The sequence below is a fragment of the Punica granatum genome, chromosome 2 (genome assembly GCF_007655135.1).
Source record: "Punica granatum isolate Tunisia-2019 chromosome 2, ASM765513v2, whole genome shotgun sequence".
Lineage (NCBI taxonomy): Eukaryota > Viridiplantae > Streptophyta > Magnoliopsida > Myrtales > Lythraceae > Punica > Punica granatum.
Window position 1 is genome coordinate 32,829,429 of NC_045128.1, and position 19,709 is coordinate 32,849,137.

General features: G+C 35.7%; 1 protein-coding gene across 1 annotated transcript; it reads left to right on the forward strand.

Moving 5' to 3' along the window:
- Nucleotides 1-11,571: 11,571 nt before the first annotated feature.
- Nucleotides 11,572-14,608, forward strand: LOC116195536 (zinc finger CCCH domain-containing protein 29). Its single transcript, XM_031524787.1, has 2 exons — nt 11,572-11,776; nt 12,316-14,608. The coding sequence occupies exon 2, from the start codon at nt 12,362-12,364 to the stop codon at nt 14,258-14,260; it is 1,899 nt and encodes a 632-aa protein (XP_031380647.1). The 5' UTR covers nt 11,572-11,776; nt 12,316-12,361; the 3' UTR covers nt 14,261-14,608.
- The last annotated feature ends 5,101 nt before the right edge of the window (nt 14,609-19,709 follow it).

Sequence of the window (19,709 nt, forward strand, 5' to 3'; positions counted from 1 at the left end):
AAAGGAAACCAGAACTTGCTCGTTCACCTTCACTTCTCCACTTTCATTCAACCATTGCAGCTTATATGGCCTAGGATGCTTCAATGTACGCAATCCCAACTTGTCAACAAGTAATTTACTAGCCACATTCACACAGCTACCCCCGTCAATGATCAAACTACATACCCGATCCTTCACTTGGCATCTAGTGTGGAATATATTTTCCCTTTGCACATCATCTCTCTCTTCTTCCTTAATTTGTACATTCAGTGCTCGCATGATTACTAAGGCATTCCCCTTAGCAGCATATTCATAATCACTACTAGAATCATCTTGTGTTGGCATTGAATCACTTTCCTCCTCTTCAGTTTCAATTTCCCCACTATCCAGCATGATCATTGCCTTTTTATTTGGACATTGAGAAGCAATATGCCCAGACCCCAAACACCGAAAACATTTGATATCTCTATTCTTTTGAGGTTGGGATGTAGAGTTACCTCTCTCCTTGTTGTCCCCTTAACTCTTGCTCATGCTCTTTTCAGCATTCGATTTGGGTTTCTCTACTGGTCTTGAGCTGGCACCCCATTTCGACTTCCAATTTGAAGATCATGAATAAGAACCGCCCTCATGCTTGGCTGGTCTCCCTCTCTTGAGTTGCCGTTCTACTTTCATGGCCATGCTAACCATCTCTTCTATCTCCACATAATGTTGCAACTCCACCACATTAGCAATTTCTCGATTCAAACCACATAAAAACCTGGCCATAGTTGCCTCTTCATCTTCTTCAATGTTTGCCCGAATCAAAGCTATTTCCATCTCCTTGTGGTAGTCTTCCACGCTCCTCGTCCCTTGCTCTGATACCAAAATGATGCGGACCTCACGAAGGATTGTGAAACCCGACGACCAACTTGAATCGATTCCCAGATCGCCAAACACAGATTTAGATAAAGAGGATTATTTACCCGTTGTTTATAGAGAAACAAGAACCAACAATATCAAGACAAGGATTATCGACCCGTTGTTTATGAAGAAATAAGAACCAATAATATCAAAGTGTACCGAACAATCACAAGCTGTCACACTTGCTCGTTCGAAGGAGTTCAATGAAGAACAAAGGAGAAAATCTCACCAAAATACCAGAATAATCTGTCCTGATCAGCTACTCAGCCTCCTTTATATAAACTTAGGAGAAACTGGAAACTAACAAACTAGGCAACTGGAATATCCTTAGTTTCCTAAAGCCAGAAATAACAGAGGAAACTAAATAAAGGTTATCTAGAATAGTTGGCAGTCTTTTATTCCATCTTCAGCATCTCATGGCAAGTCAAGTGAATAAAGGCCTTTGGAGACCCAATTGAATTGGACTCCTCTTGGCCCAAAAAGCCCATTAGCAAGCTCTCCATAGCTTGTTGGATTTGTTTAGCCTTCGCCCGTGTGATTGGCCCACTTGGAACATGCAAGCCTCCAAGATCTTGTGCTTCAGCTCCCTCTTCAGGAGTTCGACTTCCACGCTCATGTGCATCAGCCTCATTGTCATGCCCATGATCCTCATCACCCACCATGCACAATAGTTCAACCTTATCAAAAGCCTAGGGAACCAAAAATCTCACCTTGAAGAAATTATCAGATTCAAGAGCAGGAGAAACTGGAAACTAACAAACTAGGCAACTGGAATATCCTTAGTTTCCTAAAGCCAGAAATAACAGAGGAAACTAAATAAAGGTTATCTAGAATAGTTGGCAGTCTTTTATTCCATCTTCAGCATCTCATGGCAAGTCAAGTGAATAAAGGCCTTTGGAGACCCAATTGAATTGGACTCCTCTTGGCCCAAAAAGCCCATTAGCAAGCTCTCCATAGCTTGTTGGATTTGTTTAGCCTTCGCCCGTGTGATTGGCCCACTTGGAACATGCAAGCCTCCAAGATCTTGTGCTTCAGCTCCCTCTTCAGGAGTTCGACTTCCACACTCATGTGCATCAGCCTCATTGTCATGCCCATGATCCTCATCACCCACCATGCACAATAGTTCAACCTTATCAAAAGCCTAGGGAACCAAAAATCTCACCTTGAAGAAATTATCAGATTCAAGAGCACCTTTATTTCTCAAGAAACACGTCTCTTAAAAATGAGTAAAATAGTAAAAATTGCAATTAAAAAAATGGACAATACCTCTTGAATGTAGACTCTTCATCAAAACCCATGCTAAGAACCTTGCCCCAATTTGTTATATGTATCCATTAGTGTGGCGAGACATATCCGAATTTCTCATCTCTTGGAATCATTTCAATATATGAACATAGGTACCGCGGGGTGCATAGACTCTTCCTTAATTAGTTCGTCCAGCAAAAATTTAAATTTCATATAATTTTTCTTCAGTTGAAATAGTTTGTATCCTTTATTCGGAAAAATATGTTAAAGGCTCTTTGCGGTAATTTGTAAATACCATAAATCTCAAAAATAAAATATACTGGTAAGCAAAACATGACTGATTCTTTTACCAAATATATACTCTCTTTTTTTTTGTTGTTGCTGAATTTGACCAAATATATACTTTTTTATTGTATACTATATGTTAATTGGGAATCAAATTTGCCTGCGTAGTTGAACATAATTAAATGAAAATTATAAGCTTGACTTCTCCGTACAATTATATAGACAGAGATTTGAAATCATGAACTAAAATTTACCTTCTTTAACCAATATTAGATGTATATGAAGACTTGTCCAAGAACTTCTCTTAATCAATATATTACTTATCATTTTTATACGCATATAACTTTGAACATTCATATATATATATTGATCCTCTATATATGAAAATCATAAGCTTGACTTCTTCTACAAATATATAGACAGAGATTTGAAATCATGAACGAAAATTCATCTTTTTTTTTTGTGTAAACCCAGGTATTTAGAGGTCCAATTGGGTCCTGACTAATCCAGTCGAGCCAGGTCAGTCTACTAAGGGGTAAAGCTCACCCAACGTGGATTTTCTGTATTCACAAGGACTCGAACTAGACCTTTCTTAAGCGGAACAAGCGCCGAATTACTTGAACTAACCCACGTTGGTAAAAATTCATCTTCTTTAACCGATATTAGATGTATAATGAAGAATAGCACAAGAAGTTCTCTTAATCAGTATATTACTTGTCATTTTAATACGCATATAACTTTGTACAGTCATATATTGATCCTCTCTTAGATCAAATTAAAAATATAGAAAAACAATAGAGTCAAAAATATAAGCAATTTTACGATGTTGTAGGTTAGCTCAAAATCAACAAATGTGTATAGTAACAAATGAGTATATAAACATATTTCGAGTTGTTCTGTAATATAAATATACATCAAATTTGTCGAAAAATAAAATAATGTAGCATTATCTTTATTCATATGCATTATGTATGTCAAAATAATATCACTTAATTAACTTGCTAAGATTCTTAGAGAAACAAATGTTCACTTATAATAACTGTTTATTTTTATAGTTTATATGTAGGATTGAATGATTTCAGAGCTTGAATTACTCCAAGAAAAGTTTATATATTACAAAAAGTAGAAAAGCTTCACGATTTTCCTCTAGATTTTTTTAGGGTTCTAAGGTTTATTTATTGACCCACTTAATGAAATTTATCATTATACAAGTACAAAAATAACTTTATATATATATATATATATATTACAAATCGAAAATTATGAACCATTAAATTAGATGAAAGTTGGGAAAATTTTAGTCAATTCACATAATTTTTTTAGCAATCCACTGCCCATTCTTTCTCTATCAGCTTCACAATTCCCTCTCCTTGTTTCGCTCTCCTCTTTCTCCTTTCCATTGTGACACACTTCCTTCTTTCCTCTAATCATTCCTTTTTTAATTATTAATTATTAAATAAAAATCTTTTTTAACTCTAAAAAAATCTATTTTTTTCTGCAGAGATTTTTTTTAAAAAAAAGTGTAAAAAAATTATGTCAAACCAGGCATAGCAGCTTCGTATATAAAATAAATTAAATAGCATTAAACTAAACCATGCCATTGCCATTTTATAATCACCACCTAAAAGTATTTTTACATTAATTCTTCACCCTCTCCTGAGTCGATATCGACAAGTACATAGTGAATGACGACTAGATCCCTGAAGTACGAAGTGTTTCCTTGACAGGGTTGATGGCACCTAAGCCTTTGAGGACTATCCTCACAGACTCCAAAGACATAGTATTTCTCACATTTTGCATATGCTCTAACATCAGTTGTGTGTGGGAACATAAATTCCGCGTCAAATTAAAATTATATATGTGTATATATATATAAATATATATATGCATATATGGTGTGTGAACGTATTGGGATCTTTTGATCCGTGTCGTTTAGCATACGCGTGAACGGAGATAAACAATAAAACACGTGATGCCTTTGGACTTTTTAATCTATTACAAAAGAAATTAAGATTTTTGTCTGTTCTGAGAGGAGCCAAAGCATGAGAGAGCAACTCTCGTTTTCATGTTCTTTTGCATTAATTGACTTGCTAAGTCTTCTTCATTTTCTTCCCCCTCTTTAATTCTCTAATTCTCGTTAAATGCTCAGGAATTATTTCAGAGGTTATCGATACGATTGAAAACTTGGTTATTATCAGAACGGTTCTCAAAGTCGATGCACATAATAATTGAAAAAATATGTGACATGAGTATATGCTAGAACCCTATATATATATATATGTGTGTGTGTGTGTATGCATTCCCATCGGACAATATCATGATGAGATGATCTTCTTTCCCTACCTTCACAAAGAAGAAAAGGATACATTTTGCTTATTGTCTAAGGTGTTTCACCAATTCACCAACTTTTGCTTAGTTTAATTGGATTAATATATCTTCTCGTAAACAAGGTCTCGTGTTCGAATTTTGTAAAAAAAAAAAAATTGCCATTGAGAGAGTTTTATCTATCAGTGAACCGTTGGCTTGAAGCTAAATTAGTTTGGAACTTTTTTCAGATACCAAGTGGTAAAAAAAAAATGCATGTTTCAGTGATTCTTCTTTATATATATGTGTGTGTGTGTGTAAAATTTTCCCATATGGTCGAAACTGTGTTTCTATATATGGTTTGAGCAGTCAGCCTAACTATCGTTCTCGGCCCATACCGGCCCAACCTTTTAGTTGGCAGATTTGAACCTACTGGCCCATGCAGCCCAATTATTGTTTTTAATTTTCGCAATAATTCTGCGTGAAGGGTTTCATCCATGTATTCTCGTTAATTAGTATCGTGTAATACCAAAGATTTAGAGACAGCTTCGAGTTAAGCGTTTCCCGGGACGCAGTTGTCTATGCCAGAGGCATGATGAATATGGGACTCGTGGATCGTTCTTCCACAATATATCCGTCAGCTTCAACATACTCCATACCAGAAAATGAGATAAGGTTTGAGGCGAAAAAGGAAAAAATTCAAGGGCCCAAGATGTATCCGGTTTCCGGTGAAGGGATATCTGCCTAGTTTTGAACTGTAGAAATTTTCGGGGTTAATCGCTTGGCTCGAACTGCTTGCCGCATATCTAAACTAGTTACTGGCTCGGCGCGCAATGGTGGCAGGAATTGACCAAAACTTTAGGATACGTTGGAACAGTCTAGGAATTAGAAATAAAGTTGCCTTTAACCTCTAAGGTACGAGTGGGCCTATAATAGTACAGTGGGCTGACTGTGACAGCTAATGGGCCTAAACGTACCATTGTTTCCAATTGGACCATGGATCACGGATTGTCCGAAGAGTAATACATAGGTCGTACGAAATGTGAAAGTGAATCTAATCAATTTGAAGGTGTAAATTATGTGGGTTTACAATGGAAGAATTAGGACTGTTCGGAAGAAACAGCCCTCAGGTTCGATAAGTTCCTTAGGGTCACGAAGTGAAAGGCAGAACGAGTTTACTGGCATCTTAGGCTCGGGAACTTGACTTGTCAAAGTCAAGCCGGACGAGTCCATATGATTAGATGGGCTTGAGGTTCCAATGGTACGGATTAGATCATATACAACGCGGTGCTCATTAAGCCTGACCAAGATTGTCGATCTCCCTAATCGGATGTGGCAACCAGCCTCTCCTGAGCTCGAATCTTATAAGATGTTAATCCCTCCTCAGACCCACATCTACTCGACCGTGCAATTCTCTTCACTTGAGAACTTCAAAAAATGACATGGACTCAACAGATAATTAACATTTTTTTGAACTCTTTCAATCAATTTTAAAAACATTTCGAATATCAAAATCGACCATCAAATCTCGGGAAACACCATTTAGGAGGCATACCTCCAATCCGAAAGTCCTGAGGCTTTCCTAGATGGTCCGGCCTCGAGACCAAAAGAATTTCTCGAATTTTGTCCGAAAAAATTCTTATGCATATTGATTTTTTTTCTTTCTTTTTGTGGGATTTTTTTTTTCTTAATATCAACACGTCCGGACGGATGTTCTAAACGCAATAAATAATGAATTTTGCAATCGTCATGCGAACTCTCACTGCCCACTGACGAAAAGGTGTTACATATTGGAGTGAGTGCGCTCAAGAGAACAAGTACACTGCTGCAACTTGCAATAAGACAAGATATGCAAGAGGGATGTCGTCCACCACCATCAATTTTAACACGTTGCTGTATTGGGATCCACGCGTCTTTTAAACATCGGAAGGGAAACTTTATCATCTCTGCTAATTAAAAAGCTAATATGACCCTTTTCTTGGTGTCGACTCTGTCATCCGAAATTCAATTTGAATCCGATTAATTTAGTATAGTCGAATCAACCCATTATAAAATAAAATTTTTACAGCGTAAATTTTTCACATTAATAAAAAATGAAAATTCAAAATCTTATTTAAATGAAACAAATACTGAATCGCTTGAATCATCTAACGGTGAGAGTGTACGTGGATCGGGCAGCCCGTTACACCATCCAAACATAGAGAGAATTCATCCTAGACGTTGCTATAGCGCCACTTTTCTAATAAAAAGATGACGCTGCAACGCATGTATAGGAAACTGTTTAAAATATTATTTTCATTCAAATTTATCAGAACGACGTTTTTTAAACATTTAAATTTTTTAAAGATTTTAAAACGTCGGGGGCAAACTGGCTATGTGCAGCCACAAGTGTCGTCCAAAAGGTAATGTAATGCAATGAATAATTTGGAACTTCTCAATCTAGCAAGTACGATGATGATTAACGTGACTCGTGTAGGTTGGTTACAGGACTGGGACCTGGTAACAATCTTATGTATCTTTATATATATAATCTTCTATATTTACATATAATCGTCAGTGTCCTTGAATTTGGCACAAACTAATCGCACTATCCAAACTATCGAGAGAGTTTCTTTCTCCAGCTTGTTTTTCTGATCAAGGATTTAAGGGGTTGAGAAAAAAATGACTTTTTTCGAGGCGTAATATAGTATTTGGAAACTTAACGAGCCCTATTAATTTAGTTTAAGCTTAATTGATTCATTAATGGCGTAAAGTTCTCACAATATGAATTTTTTTTACTCAAAAGAAACGAACATAAGATCCTACTTAAATTAAATAAGTACGGAATCACTTAAAATAATTCATGTTGGTAGAGAAAAATGCTTGTTAATTAAGAATGGATCACTTCTACCCAAAAATAGAAAAGCTTTTACTTATATATTTTTTCTTTTCCTTTTTAATGCAAAAGGTTAATCAAGTTGCTAAATACAATTATACACTCATATTTGGGAAATCTATGATGTATTTGATGGGCTTTTCTTTTTCTTACACGAACTCTTTATGGAAAGAGCATTTCAACTTTATATATTTGGGAAATCCATGAAACATGTATAATGTATTGGGTTAATTACATCAAAAAAAAATATGACATTTATAATTTTTTCTAAATATAGCATGTTCTTTAAAAAATAATACAAAAAAGCACGACATTTTCATTTTTTCTAAATATAACAATACCTTTACATAGTAGCATATATATGCATGACATTTGCATTTTTTCATAAATATATCACTACTTTTAAAAAATAACACAAAAATATACGACTTTCAGGTTGAGCTAAAATTCTAGCATGACGTCAATTATTCAGTGAAATGTAAAGATAGCAGCTAGCGGGAGTTAACGATGCAATGTGGCACAACATGATTGAACGAGTAGTACCTGACACCGTTAGATCCATATTAGCTGTTATCGTCCAATCATGTGGGATTTACTCGTTCAATCACGTTCAGTCACGTGACACCGTTAGTTCTACGTTAACTGTTATTGTTACAATTTGATTGCATAATTTACATTATGCTAAATACACAACTAAACTTAAAGATCGTGCTATATTTAGGAAAAAAATGCAAATGTCGTGCTTTTATATGCTACTCATTAAAAGTCATGCTACATTTAGGGAAAAAATGCAAAAATTGTGCATTTCTAAATATCCTGCCATATTTAAGAAAAAATACAAAGATTGTGATTTTTTATGTAATTAAGCCTAATGCATTTGCATGGGCTTTTCTTTTTTCTTTTTTCGAACTAATTTCATATTACAACGAAATGTGTTAATGAACTTAATTCAGACCGAGTTTAGACAAGATTATCATCATGTTCATATATCCCAAAGGAAAAAATTCAAAAGCATGATGACGTTACGTTTAATTTATTTTGATTTAATTTGATTTGAAAAGATAAAGACAAAAGCAGTTGGGAAAAGTACGAGTAGATTTGAAAAGGAAAATTAAAAAAAAAGTAATAATTGTGTTGTTAAATTGATAAAAAAGTGTTGAATAGTTTAAAAAATTTAGTATTAAAAAATTAAGAGCATATTACATCATATAACTTAAGGTTGACAGATATTATTAGATCTATCACAACGTCTTTTTTTGCCTGATATATCCCAACGTTTCTAATTTGATATCACTATCTAGCCCCCAGGGGATAGTTGGTGAAATAAAAATAGTAACGTTGAGATATCTCAGGCAAAAAAATGACATTGGGATAAATCTAAGAATATCTGTCAACGTTATGGCATATGGTGCAATAAACCCAAAAATTAATTATAATAATAGATAATAAAAGTGTATGAGAGAATTTTAAAAAAATAAAAATATATATGATTATATTATTAAATTGAGGAAAAAATACAATAAAGTGAAGTTAATTTTAACTTCATTACGTTAAAAGATTCTATGGGTTGAAGTTTGTCAAATTGAATTATTCTTCTATAATGTTCATTATGTCATTCATTCATTCCGTGAGATTCTATAAAATGAATAATAAATAAATAAATTAAATGAATAAATGAAATTTGGGAAATTCTAACACGATATTGAACCACTAGATACTTTTGGTATTTTGAGTTCAAGTGCTTAATAATTCAATTCAAGTGTTTATTATTTTTATTATTCGTTATGAAGAGTATAAAATATTAAATACTTGAACTAAAATATTAAACACTTAAATTAAAAGTACCAAATGTATCACTATGACAAGATGTCATGGTAAATTAATAAATTAAAACAAAAATGAACAAACCTGTAATCGCAATGACCCAATTGCATGAGCGAAGCCTTACTAACTGAGTTATATCCCTCGAGTCGAGTGGAGCATGCATGAAGGAGTTAGATGCTTGTTCTATTCTTTTCCTTGGCAAAACCCGTGAAGTAAATCATCACACCTACGGTCCAATCAATTGGGAGAGAATCAATAGATTCATTTCCGGGGCGATTCATCCTTCCTGAACGCAACATACAACTCTCTATTATACTGCACTCTCTAAGTGTGCTTTTTTCCCTTCTTCATTACCATGGCAAGTTTTTGTGAAATAACTCTGATGAGAAGGGAATAAATAAATAAATAAAAAGTGTGAAAACACTAGACATAAGGGGTGAGAAATACTAATAAGAGACTCAATAATAATTGGAGTTGGTTTAAATTATTCAGCTCTCATTCTTTTTAGTAAGATTTTGAATTTGAGTTAGAAAAAAAAAATTAAAAGGGTTATACTCACTAGTGAATCTATCTAGATCGAATTGAATTTGTGGACGAGTGCTTAGTGTATTTTCGTACACTTAGAGTTCACACTAAAAAAGAAAAAAAAAAAAAAAAAAGAAAGGACAATGAGGAAGGGGGAAGGCCGGAAGGGAAGTGGAAGGATGAGTCAGTCGGGCATATCCTGTCACCCACCTAAAAGAAATTGCTAACGCGCTTAGCGTGTCTATGTGCTGTGTGCTGTGCTGTGACAGGTCGGAAATTCAACCTCGGTCCTCATGTGGGCCCCCCTCTCCGTTTTTTATTATCTACTATATCTTTCTCTCTCTCACTCTTTGCTCCCATGACCCACTCTCGATCCCCCGCGCGTCTGCGGCACGGACGTACCCCCTTGTCTATTCTTTCTAGCTCGCCATCCCACGGGTTCTTTTTCTTCTTCTTGAAACGATGATATATTGTTTATAGATTGATTGATGGCACGATAAGAGTCCTACAAAGGTCGGGTCATCCCGTTGAATAAACATGGCAAATACCACCATGTTTCTTATTATTCTTCTTATTATTACTATAAAAGCTTTTTATTGATAAAATAAAATCTTAATTACGAATAAAAAGAAATTGATAATTTTTCAATGAATATCAAATATGTAATCTCTTAATTACAAAGCGAAAGCACGTGCCATTACATTAAGTTATTACACCCTCCTTTAATTATGAGGTAGTATTTATTTCTTGTTTTTGGAAATTGAGACAAATAAATAGAGATGAGATTATTTAGCATGAATTAATTCAAAATACCACTTTCATGTTGGTCTTACCAGCTTATGGTATCATGTCCGTTAATCGAGGTTCATAAAAGACCTATGCTCAAATTTAAGAATTCTTTAATAAACACTCGATTAAATATTATTATTCGAAATGATATCCAAAAATTTTATGGAAGAATTCTTTTCTTTTCTCACATTCACGTATTCCTCACTCGTGACAAATTTCAATTTTAGTCAAGACAGAAGAAATATTTTTCTACCGTTTATTGTTGCTCATCTGGACTACGTACTTCTAGTACTAGTCCAATGAATTAGGAAAGAAAGCCCATCATTAAAAAACTTTGTCTCTAAGTAAGAGCTCGTGGGACTTATTGACTGAAAAACTAGAATATAATGCCTTGCTTCCTCTAACGTGCGATGAATTCAATGGTGGTAATAAATCAATAATCAATAGAGTAATTCCTATAAGTATTTCTCAATCATATAATCTGACAAGTTCTTTTGTCGCGGTACGGCTATTTAAGATTTCCTCCTCGTTCAAAGGCACTGAAATCTTATCTTTATTTTATTCCCAAGAGGAGAGTCGAAGAGACGAGCAACAGTGCGCGTGGGCCTGAGCACAGTGCTCTCACGGGTGACGAGCTACCCGTTGAAGGGGGTTAGATATTGACGGGGGGCGGCGGGTCCCACTCTGCACAGCTGCAATTCGCAATTTGCACTGCAATTTGCATTTCATCTTAATTTGCATTTCATTCGCAAACAAGCGAACGATCCCCCTCCGTCCTCCTCCTCCTCCCCCGATAGCGAAGTAGCCTTCTTCCTCCCTCTCTCCCTCGCTTTGAAGGTTTGACTTTGACCGAGGAGAAAGGGAGCCGAAGAAAAGTCACACTTTCCTTCCACCTTCTTCCCCTCTGAGAAAATCTCCTGCCATAAAAGGGAGCCCCCAATCCTTACCCCCTTCCTCAATACCTTCAAGTCGAGGTCTTCTCCTCTTCTCAGCTCATTCCTTCCCCTCACTCTGTCTTGGTCTCTGACCCACAAACACTGACCCCAAAAGGTGAGTGATTGCGTGCAGCGATGTGTGTTTTCTGCTGAATTTCGGTGATTGCTTGGTGGGTTTTGCGGATGGCGGTCGCGGGTTCAGTTTCTTGGATTAAAGTTCTGGTTTTTGCTCGTGCTTTGTTTGTGGGTCGATCCTTTGCACGGTTCCTGCTGGTGGGGTGCTCCCGTTTCTTCGTAGTTGTCGAAGGACAGCGATGTCTTGAGAACTGAGAACTGGATTAGGACCTGTTCCTTTGTGTGGTTTTGTGTTGATTTTTTAATTCGGGTATTGTTTTCTTGTTCTTGGTTTCAAGGGGAGCCGGTGAGAAAAAGAATCTGATTTTGGGGGGAATTTGGAATCACATGCTTTGTATTTTCCTCATTTCTAGCTGTAAATTATCTATATCTAGTCGGTTCCTCTTTATATGTTTTTAATCAGCCTTGATGTCTGGTTCGATCTTGCAATCCACATCTTGTTTTATCAGTTTGTTGTTGATCTTGCAACTGGCTCGTGGTACAGTTAACTAAAATAGCTCTGTTCTTGCATCTGTGCAGAACTCGGGTTGGTTCAAAGGTACAATTTTGCCTTTCAATCTCCACCATGGACGGTGAATACCTTAAGAAGAACGACGGGTCGCCCGCAAAAGGCTCGCTCTTGCTTGAACTGGCTGCCTCGGATGGTCTCCTGGACTTCAAGAGGGAGGTCGAAGAGAAGGGTTGTGATATCGATGGGGCCGGGTTGTGGTACGGCCGAAGAATCGGCTCGAAGAAGATGGGGTTTGAGGAGAGGACTCCTCTCATGATTGCTTCCTTGTTTGGGAGCATTAGGGTCTTGAAGTACATGCTTGGGACGGGGAGAATCGATGTCAGTCAAGCTTGTGGATCTGATAAGGTAACCGCCCTTCACTGTGCGGTTGCCGGTGGGTCAGGCTCCTCAGTCGAGGCCGTGAAGCTGTTGCTCGATGCTTCTGCTGATGTTAATTGTGTAGATGGGAATGGAAACAAACCAATCGATGTAATTGCTTCTTCCTTCAAGTCAAACTGCTATTCTTCTCGGAGGAAGGCGGTGGAGTTATTGCTGGGAGGTCACAGGAGTCTTGATGGGGAAGCTGTGGATTCAAGCTCTGAATCTGATGCAGAAGAGAAGGTGGCCTCGAAAAAGGAATACCCAGTTGATATTTCCCTTCCTGACATAAACAACGCGATTTTCAGCACGGATGAGTTTAGAATGTACACTTTCAAGGTGAAGCCATGCTCCAGGGCCTATTCCCACGATTGGACTGAGTGTCCGTTCGTGCACCCAGGGGAGAACGCAAGGAGGCGGGACCCAAGGAAGTATCCCTACACCTGTGTCCCATGCCCCGAGTTCCGAAAGGGGGGGTCATGCCCAAAAGGGGACTCGTGTGAGTATGCCCACGGGGTCTTCGAGTCGTGGCTCCACCCTGCCCAATACCGGACTCGTCTCTGCAAGGATGAGACTGGCTGCTCCCGGAAGGTCTGCTTCTTTGCCCACAGGCCTGAGGAGTTGAGGCCTGTATATGCCTCCACAGGCTCCGCCTTGCCTTCACCAAAATCTTATTCCGCTGGTGCCCTCGACATGGGCTCCATCCCCGCGATCTCTCTTGGGTTGCCTGCTGCCACCTCAACGCCACCCATGTCTCCCCTGGCAGGGGCATCTCCATCCCCGAAGAGCGCGAACCTTTGGCAGAACAAGGTAAAGCTCACCCCACCGACCCTGCAGCTCCCAGGAAGCAGACTGAAGACCGCTCTGAGTGCCAGGGACTTGGGCCTGGAGATGGAGTTGATGGAAGAGATACCTCGTCTCTCCTCACCCTCGCACTTTGCTCTATCGGGAGATTTAAAGCCCACTAACCTTGATGACATCTTTGGGTCCATTGATTCTCCTATGCTGTCTCAACTGCAAGGAATGTCCCTGAAACAGTCGACACCAACCCAGTTGCAGTCTCCTACCGGGCTTCAGATCCGCCGCTCGAGCTACCCAAGCAATAATCTTCCTTCATCACCTGTAAGGAAGCACTCTCCTCCTTTCGGATTTGACTCCTCCAGTGCCGTGGCAACTGCAGTCATGAATTCCCGATCCGCCGCCATGACCAAGCGGAGCCAGAGCTTCATCGACCGAGGTGCAATGACTCAGAATTCCATTCCTGCCCCAATTAAGCCCTCTAACTTCTCAGACTGGGCCTCACCCAATGGGAAGTTGGACTGGGGCGTTCATGGAGACGAGCTCAACAAACTCAGGAAGTCCGCGTCCTTCGGTTTCAGGAGTAACAGCAACACAGCCGCTTCCATGGGGCCTGCAGCATTGGATGAGCCCGATGTTTCCTGGGTCAACACGCTGGTTAAGGATGTTCCTCCCGCTAATGCCGGAGTCTGGGGGGCGGAGAGCCAACAATACATAAATCGCGGGAAAGGTGCCCGTGAGATGTTCTCGCCCTGGGGGGAGCAGCTGTACATAGAACCCGAGCAGATGGTGGCGTAAATATGAACGGTTTCCGCCTCCGCCTCCACCTGATAAAGTTGCTGACTGATTTGATATTCTTTATATTCTTGTCAAGCGTTTTCGATAATCTCGTAGTATGATAGGTAAAACAAGTTAGAAGGAGAAACAGAAATAGAGAAAGCAAACCAGATTTCAACTCCAGAAAGACTTTAGTTTCTATTTAGTCTTTCATTTGGGGCAGGAAGGATGAGAATTGCTGATGAGTTTGTAAGCCAATTATGATTTGGCCTAATATTGTTTTATTTATTCTTTTCCGTCTGATATGTAATCTTGGTTTCTCATGTAAACAATTTATCATGAATCATGAATCAACATAAGTTCTGCATATCCCGAATTCTCCCTTATCGTCGAAGTATCGAATGATCAGTCCTGCAGATCAGTAGTTACTCTTCTCCTTCGATGCTAATATGTCGGTTCAAAGAGATCAAGGGATGGAGGGACGGACGAGCAAAGATGTGGTGATCCAAAGGTATTAAGGGACCATCCGAGAAAGGGACGGGATAAGTTCTCGCGCACTCGATGAACAAGAACTCATGCTAAGACAAGATAATTCTGAAAACGAGATTGAATGGTGAGACTTGAAAGTCCAAATTGCTTAAAGGTCAAAGTATGGATGTGGAATTTTGGGGATGCCCAATAATTAATGTCTGAAGAAAAAAATTGAGACTTCTCTTGGATTTTATTTAATATTATTCGTCAGAGTTTGGACTAACAATTTAAAATGGAATTGTGGAATTGCAATTTGTCAAATTTTCATGAATTATTATTATCCTTGCACGACAAAGGCAAATGGGATGTGGGGTCTCCCCTGTTTCTCTGATAAATTTTCGCATGTTTTTCCTCTCGGTCTCAAGCTGCTCCAAATCTTTCAAGATTTGAGCGGTTTAAAAATAAAAATAATAAAAAAATCCAAGTTGCATTTTTTTATGCACCACTAAAGAGCCGCCCCTTGATTTTCAGCCATACGTTAGTTTCTTTTATTTATTTGCTGATATTAGTGAATTTACACGTGTACATAAAATTTTCTTTAATCAGGTTAAAATATATAATACTCTAACAATATAATAAAAAGATATAAGAATTAATGAGTCACAAGATGTTTATGAATTCAAAATTAAGAAAACTTTTTTAAAAAAGAAATATATAAATTATAAGTAAATTAATAGTATTTTTTTAATAGATTTGTAATCATTTCTAGTCAGAAGTATGTTATTACTTTAAGTTATAAATAAATAAAATAAAAATAGTTAATAAATTTTTTTTGAGGATTGGTGATCCAAAAAAGTAAAAATTGTCTTCTTACCATTTATATCACTAACCTTTTTAATTGCATGAAAAATTATAAATTATGAATTTTGTATCATGTTTAGCATGTCACCATTTTCCTGCCAATTTTAACGGGCTTTTTTAACATGACACTAACATTGCAGACATGGCACATGGAATCTACCAAGTAGACCCCATTAAAATTTAAATATTAAATTCAAAATAAAAATTAGCAAAAGTAGCTAATAATATTCATAAAAAATATTTTAATAAAATAAATAAATAATATTAATTTCAATGGAAACATATATGTGTATATATATTGATAATAATATTTTCATATGTATAACATAAAAAAGTATTTACAAAATTGGCATACTAATGACAAATCACTATATCTAAGTATATGTATCGATTTTTGTACGATTTTACGAAATTATCCCAATTACTTTTTACTCTGTTGAAGAAAAGTAATACCAGAAGTAAGAATAAAGCTGTAAAACTACACAAATTTTAAACTTATTTATCTTATCTCGCTTTTCTATCAATTCACACGTGATCATCTTCCACTGTACTTTTTAATTATTTCTCTTCAACTCTCACTCTATCTCCATCTCAATCTAAGTTATTTTTCCTTTCTTTCACTAAAAAATTTATTTTTAAAATTTTATCACAAATTTTTAAATTTTTTAATAATAGCATAACTATGTAGAATTACAAATGATATATAATGATTAAAATACAAATGCAACATTTTAAACCATGTTTGTTTTCATACTGCTCATAGCGTTAGTGCAAAATCTAGTGTATGAATAATAAAAATTCGATAAGTACGATTAAAATAATAGAAATGATTTTTATAAAAATGAAATTAATGCAATTAAAAATAATTTATTTCAAGGAAATATTTTCTGTTGATATATTTTCTTACTTGATCTTTCATTTCAATAGAAAATCCTAAAGAAAAAAGGGCTAATGACCCAAAAAAGTATTAACTTTGACCCCTTTTTCAATTTTGGCACGAATTTTATTTTTTGGCAAAAAAAGCACGAACTTTGATTTTCTTGTCAAGATAGGTATATGTGTCATTTTTCATCAATTTTACTGACGTTGCGGAAAATGGTGACTACGTGGCAAATAGTGTCAAGTCATGTTAGCAAAAATAATAAAAAACTTAAAGAAAAATAAAAAAAGAGAAAAAATGCTTTGATCGGAGAAAGAGTAAAAGTTTCGGCTAGCCACCGTAAGCTCGATTGGGGTCTTCGATTATCCCGAAAGGCTTCAGCTACCCCAATCAAGGGGTGGTGAGCGGGATCGAAGCCTACCCGCCAAAATTGAGAGAATCCTCTCCACCTCCGAAATAGGGAGAACCCTCAATTTGAGGATTCTCTTGATTTCGCTCATCCCCTAGTTAGGTTTGTTAGTGCCTACTAGGGTCATTGGCGACTCCAATCGGGGGGCAGTGGTTCACTCTTTCTTCGATTAATGCCATTCTCACTTTTTTTCCTTTAATTTTATGCTGAAGTGGCATGACACTATTACCCGTGTAAGCACCGTTTCTCGCTAAGTCAACAAAATGGATGAAAAATGGCACACATACCTAACGTGACAAGAAAATCAAAGTTCGTATCATTTTTTGCCAAAAGATAAAGTTCGTGCAAAAATTGAAAAATGTGTCAAAATTCATGTTTATTTTGGGTGATTAACCCAAGAAAAAATAGAGAAGTTAATTCAAATTTTCAATAAAAGTGTATAAAATAATCAATAGAAACATTATTTTCACGAATTATCTTGCAATGACACTCATAACTCGAAAGTCAAAAAAACCCGAATCAAATCGATCAAAAAATTTCGAAAGTTAAAGACCTTAACGATTAGGTTTAAGTTTTAAAAAAAGAAAATTGTTTTAGTAATTCATATTATATATTATAATTTATACTTAATAAATACAATAAGAAAACAAACAATATACTTTGGATCCCACATAAGGCACAAAAGTAAATTTAATTTAGTTACAAACTGATAAATTGTAATGATAATCGATATTTGATTTACATTACAAGCAACTTATCTCTCAATTTTTACACACGTAATCCTGAGGAGCAATGACAAAAATATACCTAGAGCCGCCCCTTGATTTTCAGCCATACGTTAGTTTCTTTTATTTATTTGCTGATATTAGTGAATTTACACGTGTACATAAAATTTTCTTTAATCAGGTTAAAATATATAATACTCTAACAATATAATAAAAAGATATAAGAATTAATGAGTCACAAGATGTTTATGAATTCAAAATTAAGAAAACTTTTTTAAAAAAGAAATATATAAATTATAAGTAAATTAATAGTATTTTTTTAATAGATTTGTAATCATTTCTAGTCAGAAGTATGTTATTACTTTAAGTTATAAATAAATAAAATAAAAATAGTTAATAAATTTTTTTTGAGGATTGGTGATCCAAAAAAGTAAAAATTGTCTTCTTACCATTTATATCACTAACCTTTTTAATTGCATGAAAAATTATAAATTATGAATTTTGTATCATGTTTAGCATGTCACCATTTTCCTGCCAATTTTAACGGGCTTTTTTAACATGACACTAACATTGCAGACATGGCACATGGAATCTACCAAGTAGACCCCATTAAAATTTAAATATTAAATTCAAAATAAAAATTAGCAAAAGTAGCTAATAATATTCATAAAAAATATTTTAATAAAATAAATAAATAATATTAATTTCAATGGAAACATATATGTGTATATATATTGATAATAATATTTTCATATGTATAACATAAAAAAGTATTTACAAAATTGGCATACTAATGACAAATCACTATATCTAAGTATATGTATCGATTTTTGTACGATTTTACGAAATTATCCCAATTACTTTTTACTCTGTTGAAGAAAAGTAATACCAGAAGTAAGAATAAAGCTGTAAAACTACACAAATTTTAAACTTATTTATCTTATCTCGCTTTTCTATCAATTCACACGTGATCATCTTCCACTGTACTTTTTAATTATTTCTCTTCAACTCTCACTCTATCTCCATCTCAATCTAAGTTATTTTTCCTTTCTTTCACTAAAAAATTTATTTTTAAAATTTTATCACAAATTTTTAAATTTTTTAATAATAGCATAACTATGTAGAATTACAAATGATATATAATGATTAAAATACAAATGCAACATTTTAAACCATGTTTGTTTTCATACTGCTCATAGCGTTAGTGCAAAATCTAGTGTATGAATAATAAAAATTCGATAAGTACGATTAAAATAATAGAAATGATTTTTATAAAAATGAAATTAATGCAATTAAAAATAATTTATTTCAAGGAAATATTTTCTGTTGATATATTTTCTTACTTGATCTTTCATTTCAATAGAAAATCCTAAAGAAAAAAGGGCTAATGACCCAAAAAAGTATTAACTTTGACCCCTTTTTAATTTTGGCACGAATTTTATTTTTTGGCAAAAAAAGCACGAACTTTGATTTTCTTGTCAAGATAGGTATATGTGTCATTTTTCATCAATTTTACTGACGTTGCGGAAAATGGTGACTACGTGGCAAATAGTGTCAAGTCATGTTAGCAAAAATAATAAAAAACTTAAAGAAAAATAAAAAAAGAGAAAAAATGCTTTGATCGGAGAAAGAGTAAAAGTTTCGGCTAGCCACCGTAAGCTCGATTGGGGTCTTCGATTATCCCGAAGGGCTTCAGCTACCCCAATCAAGGGGTGGTGAGCGGGATCGAAGCCTACCCGCCAAAATTGAGAGAATCCTCTCCACCTCCGAAATAGGGAGAACCCTCAATTTGAGGATTCTCTTGATTTCGCTCATCCCCTAGTTAGGTTTGTTAGTGCCTACTAGGGTCATTGGCGACTCCAATCGGGGGGCAGTGGTTCACTCTTTCTTCGATTAATGCCATTCTCACTTTTTTTCCTTTAATTTTATGCTGAAGTGGCATGACACTATTACCCGTGTAAGCACCGTTTCTCGCTAAGTCAACAAAATGGATGAAAAATGGCACACATACCTAACGTGACAAGAAAATCAAAGTTCGTATCATTTTTTGCCAAAAGATAAAGTTCGTGCAAAAATTGAAAAATGTGTCAAAATTCATGTTTATTTTGGGTGATTAACCCAAGA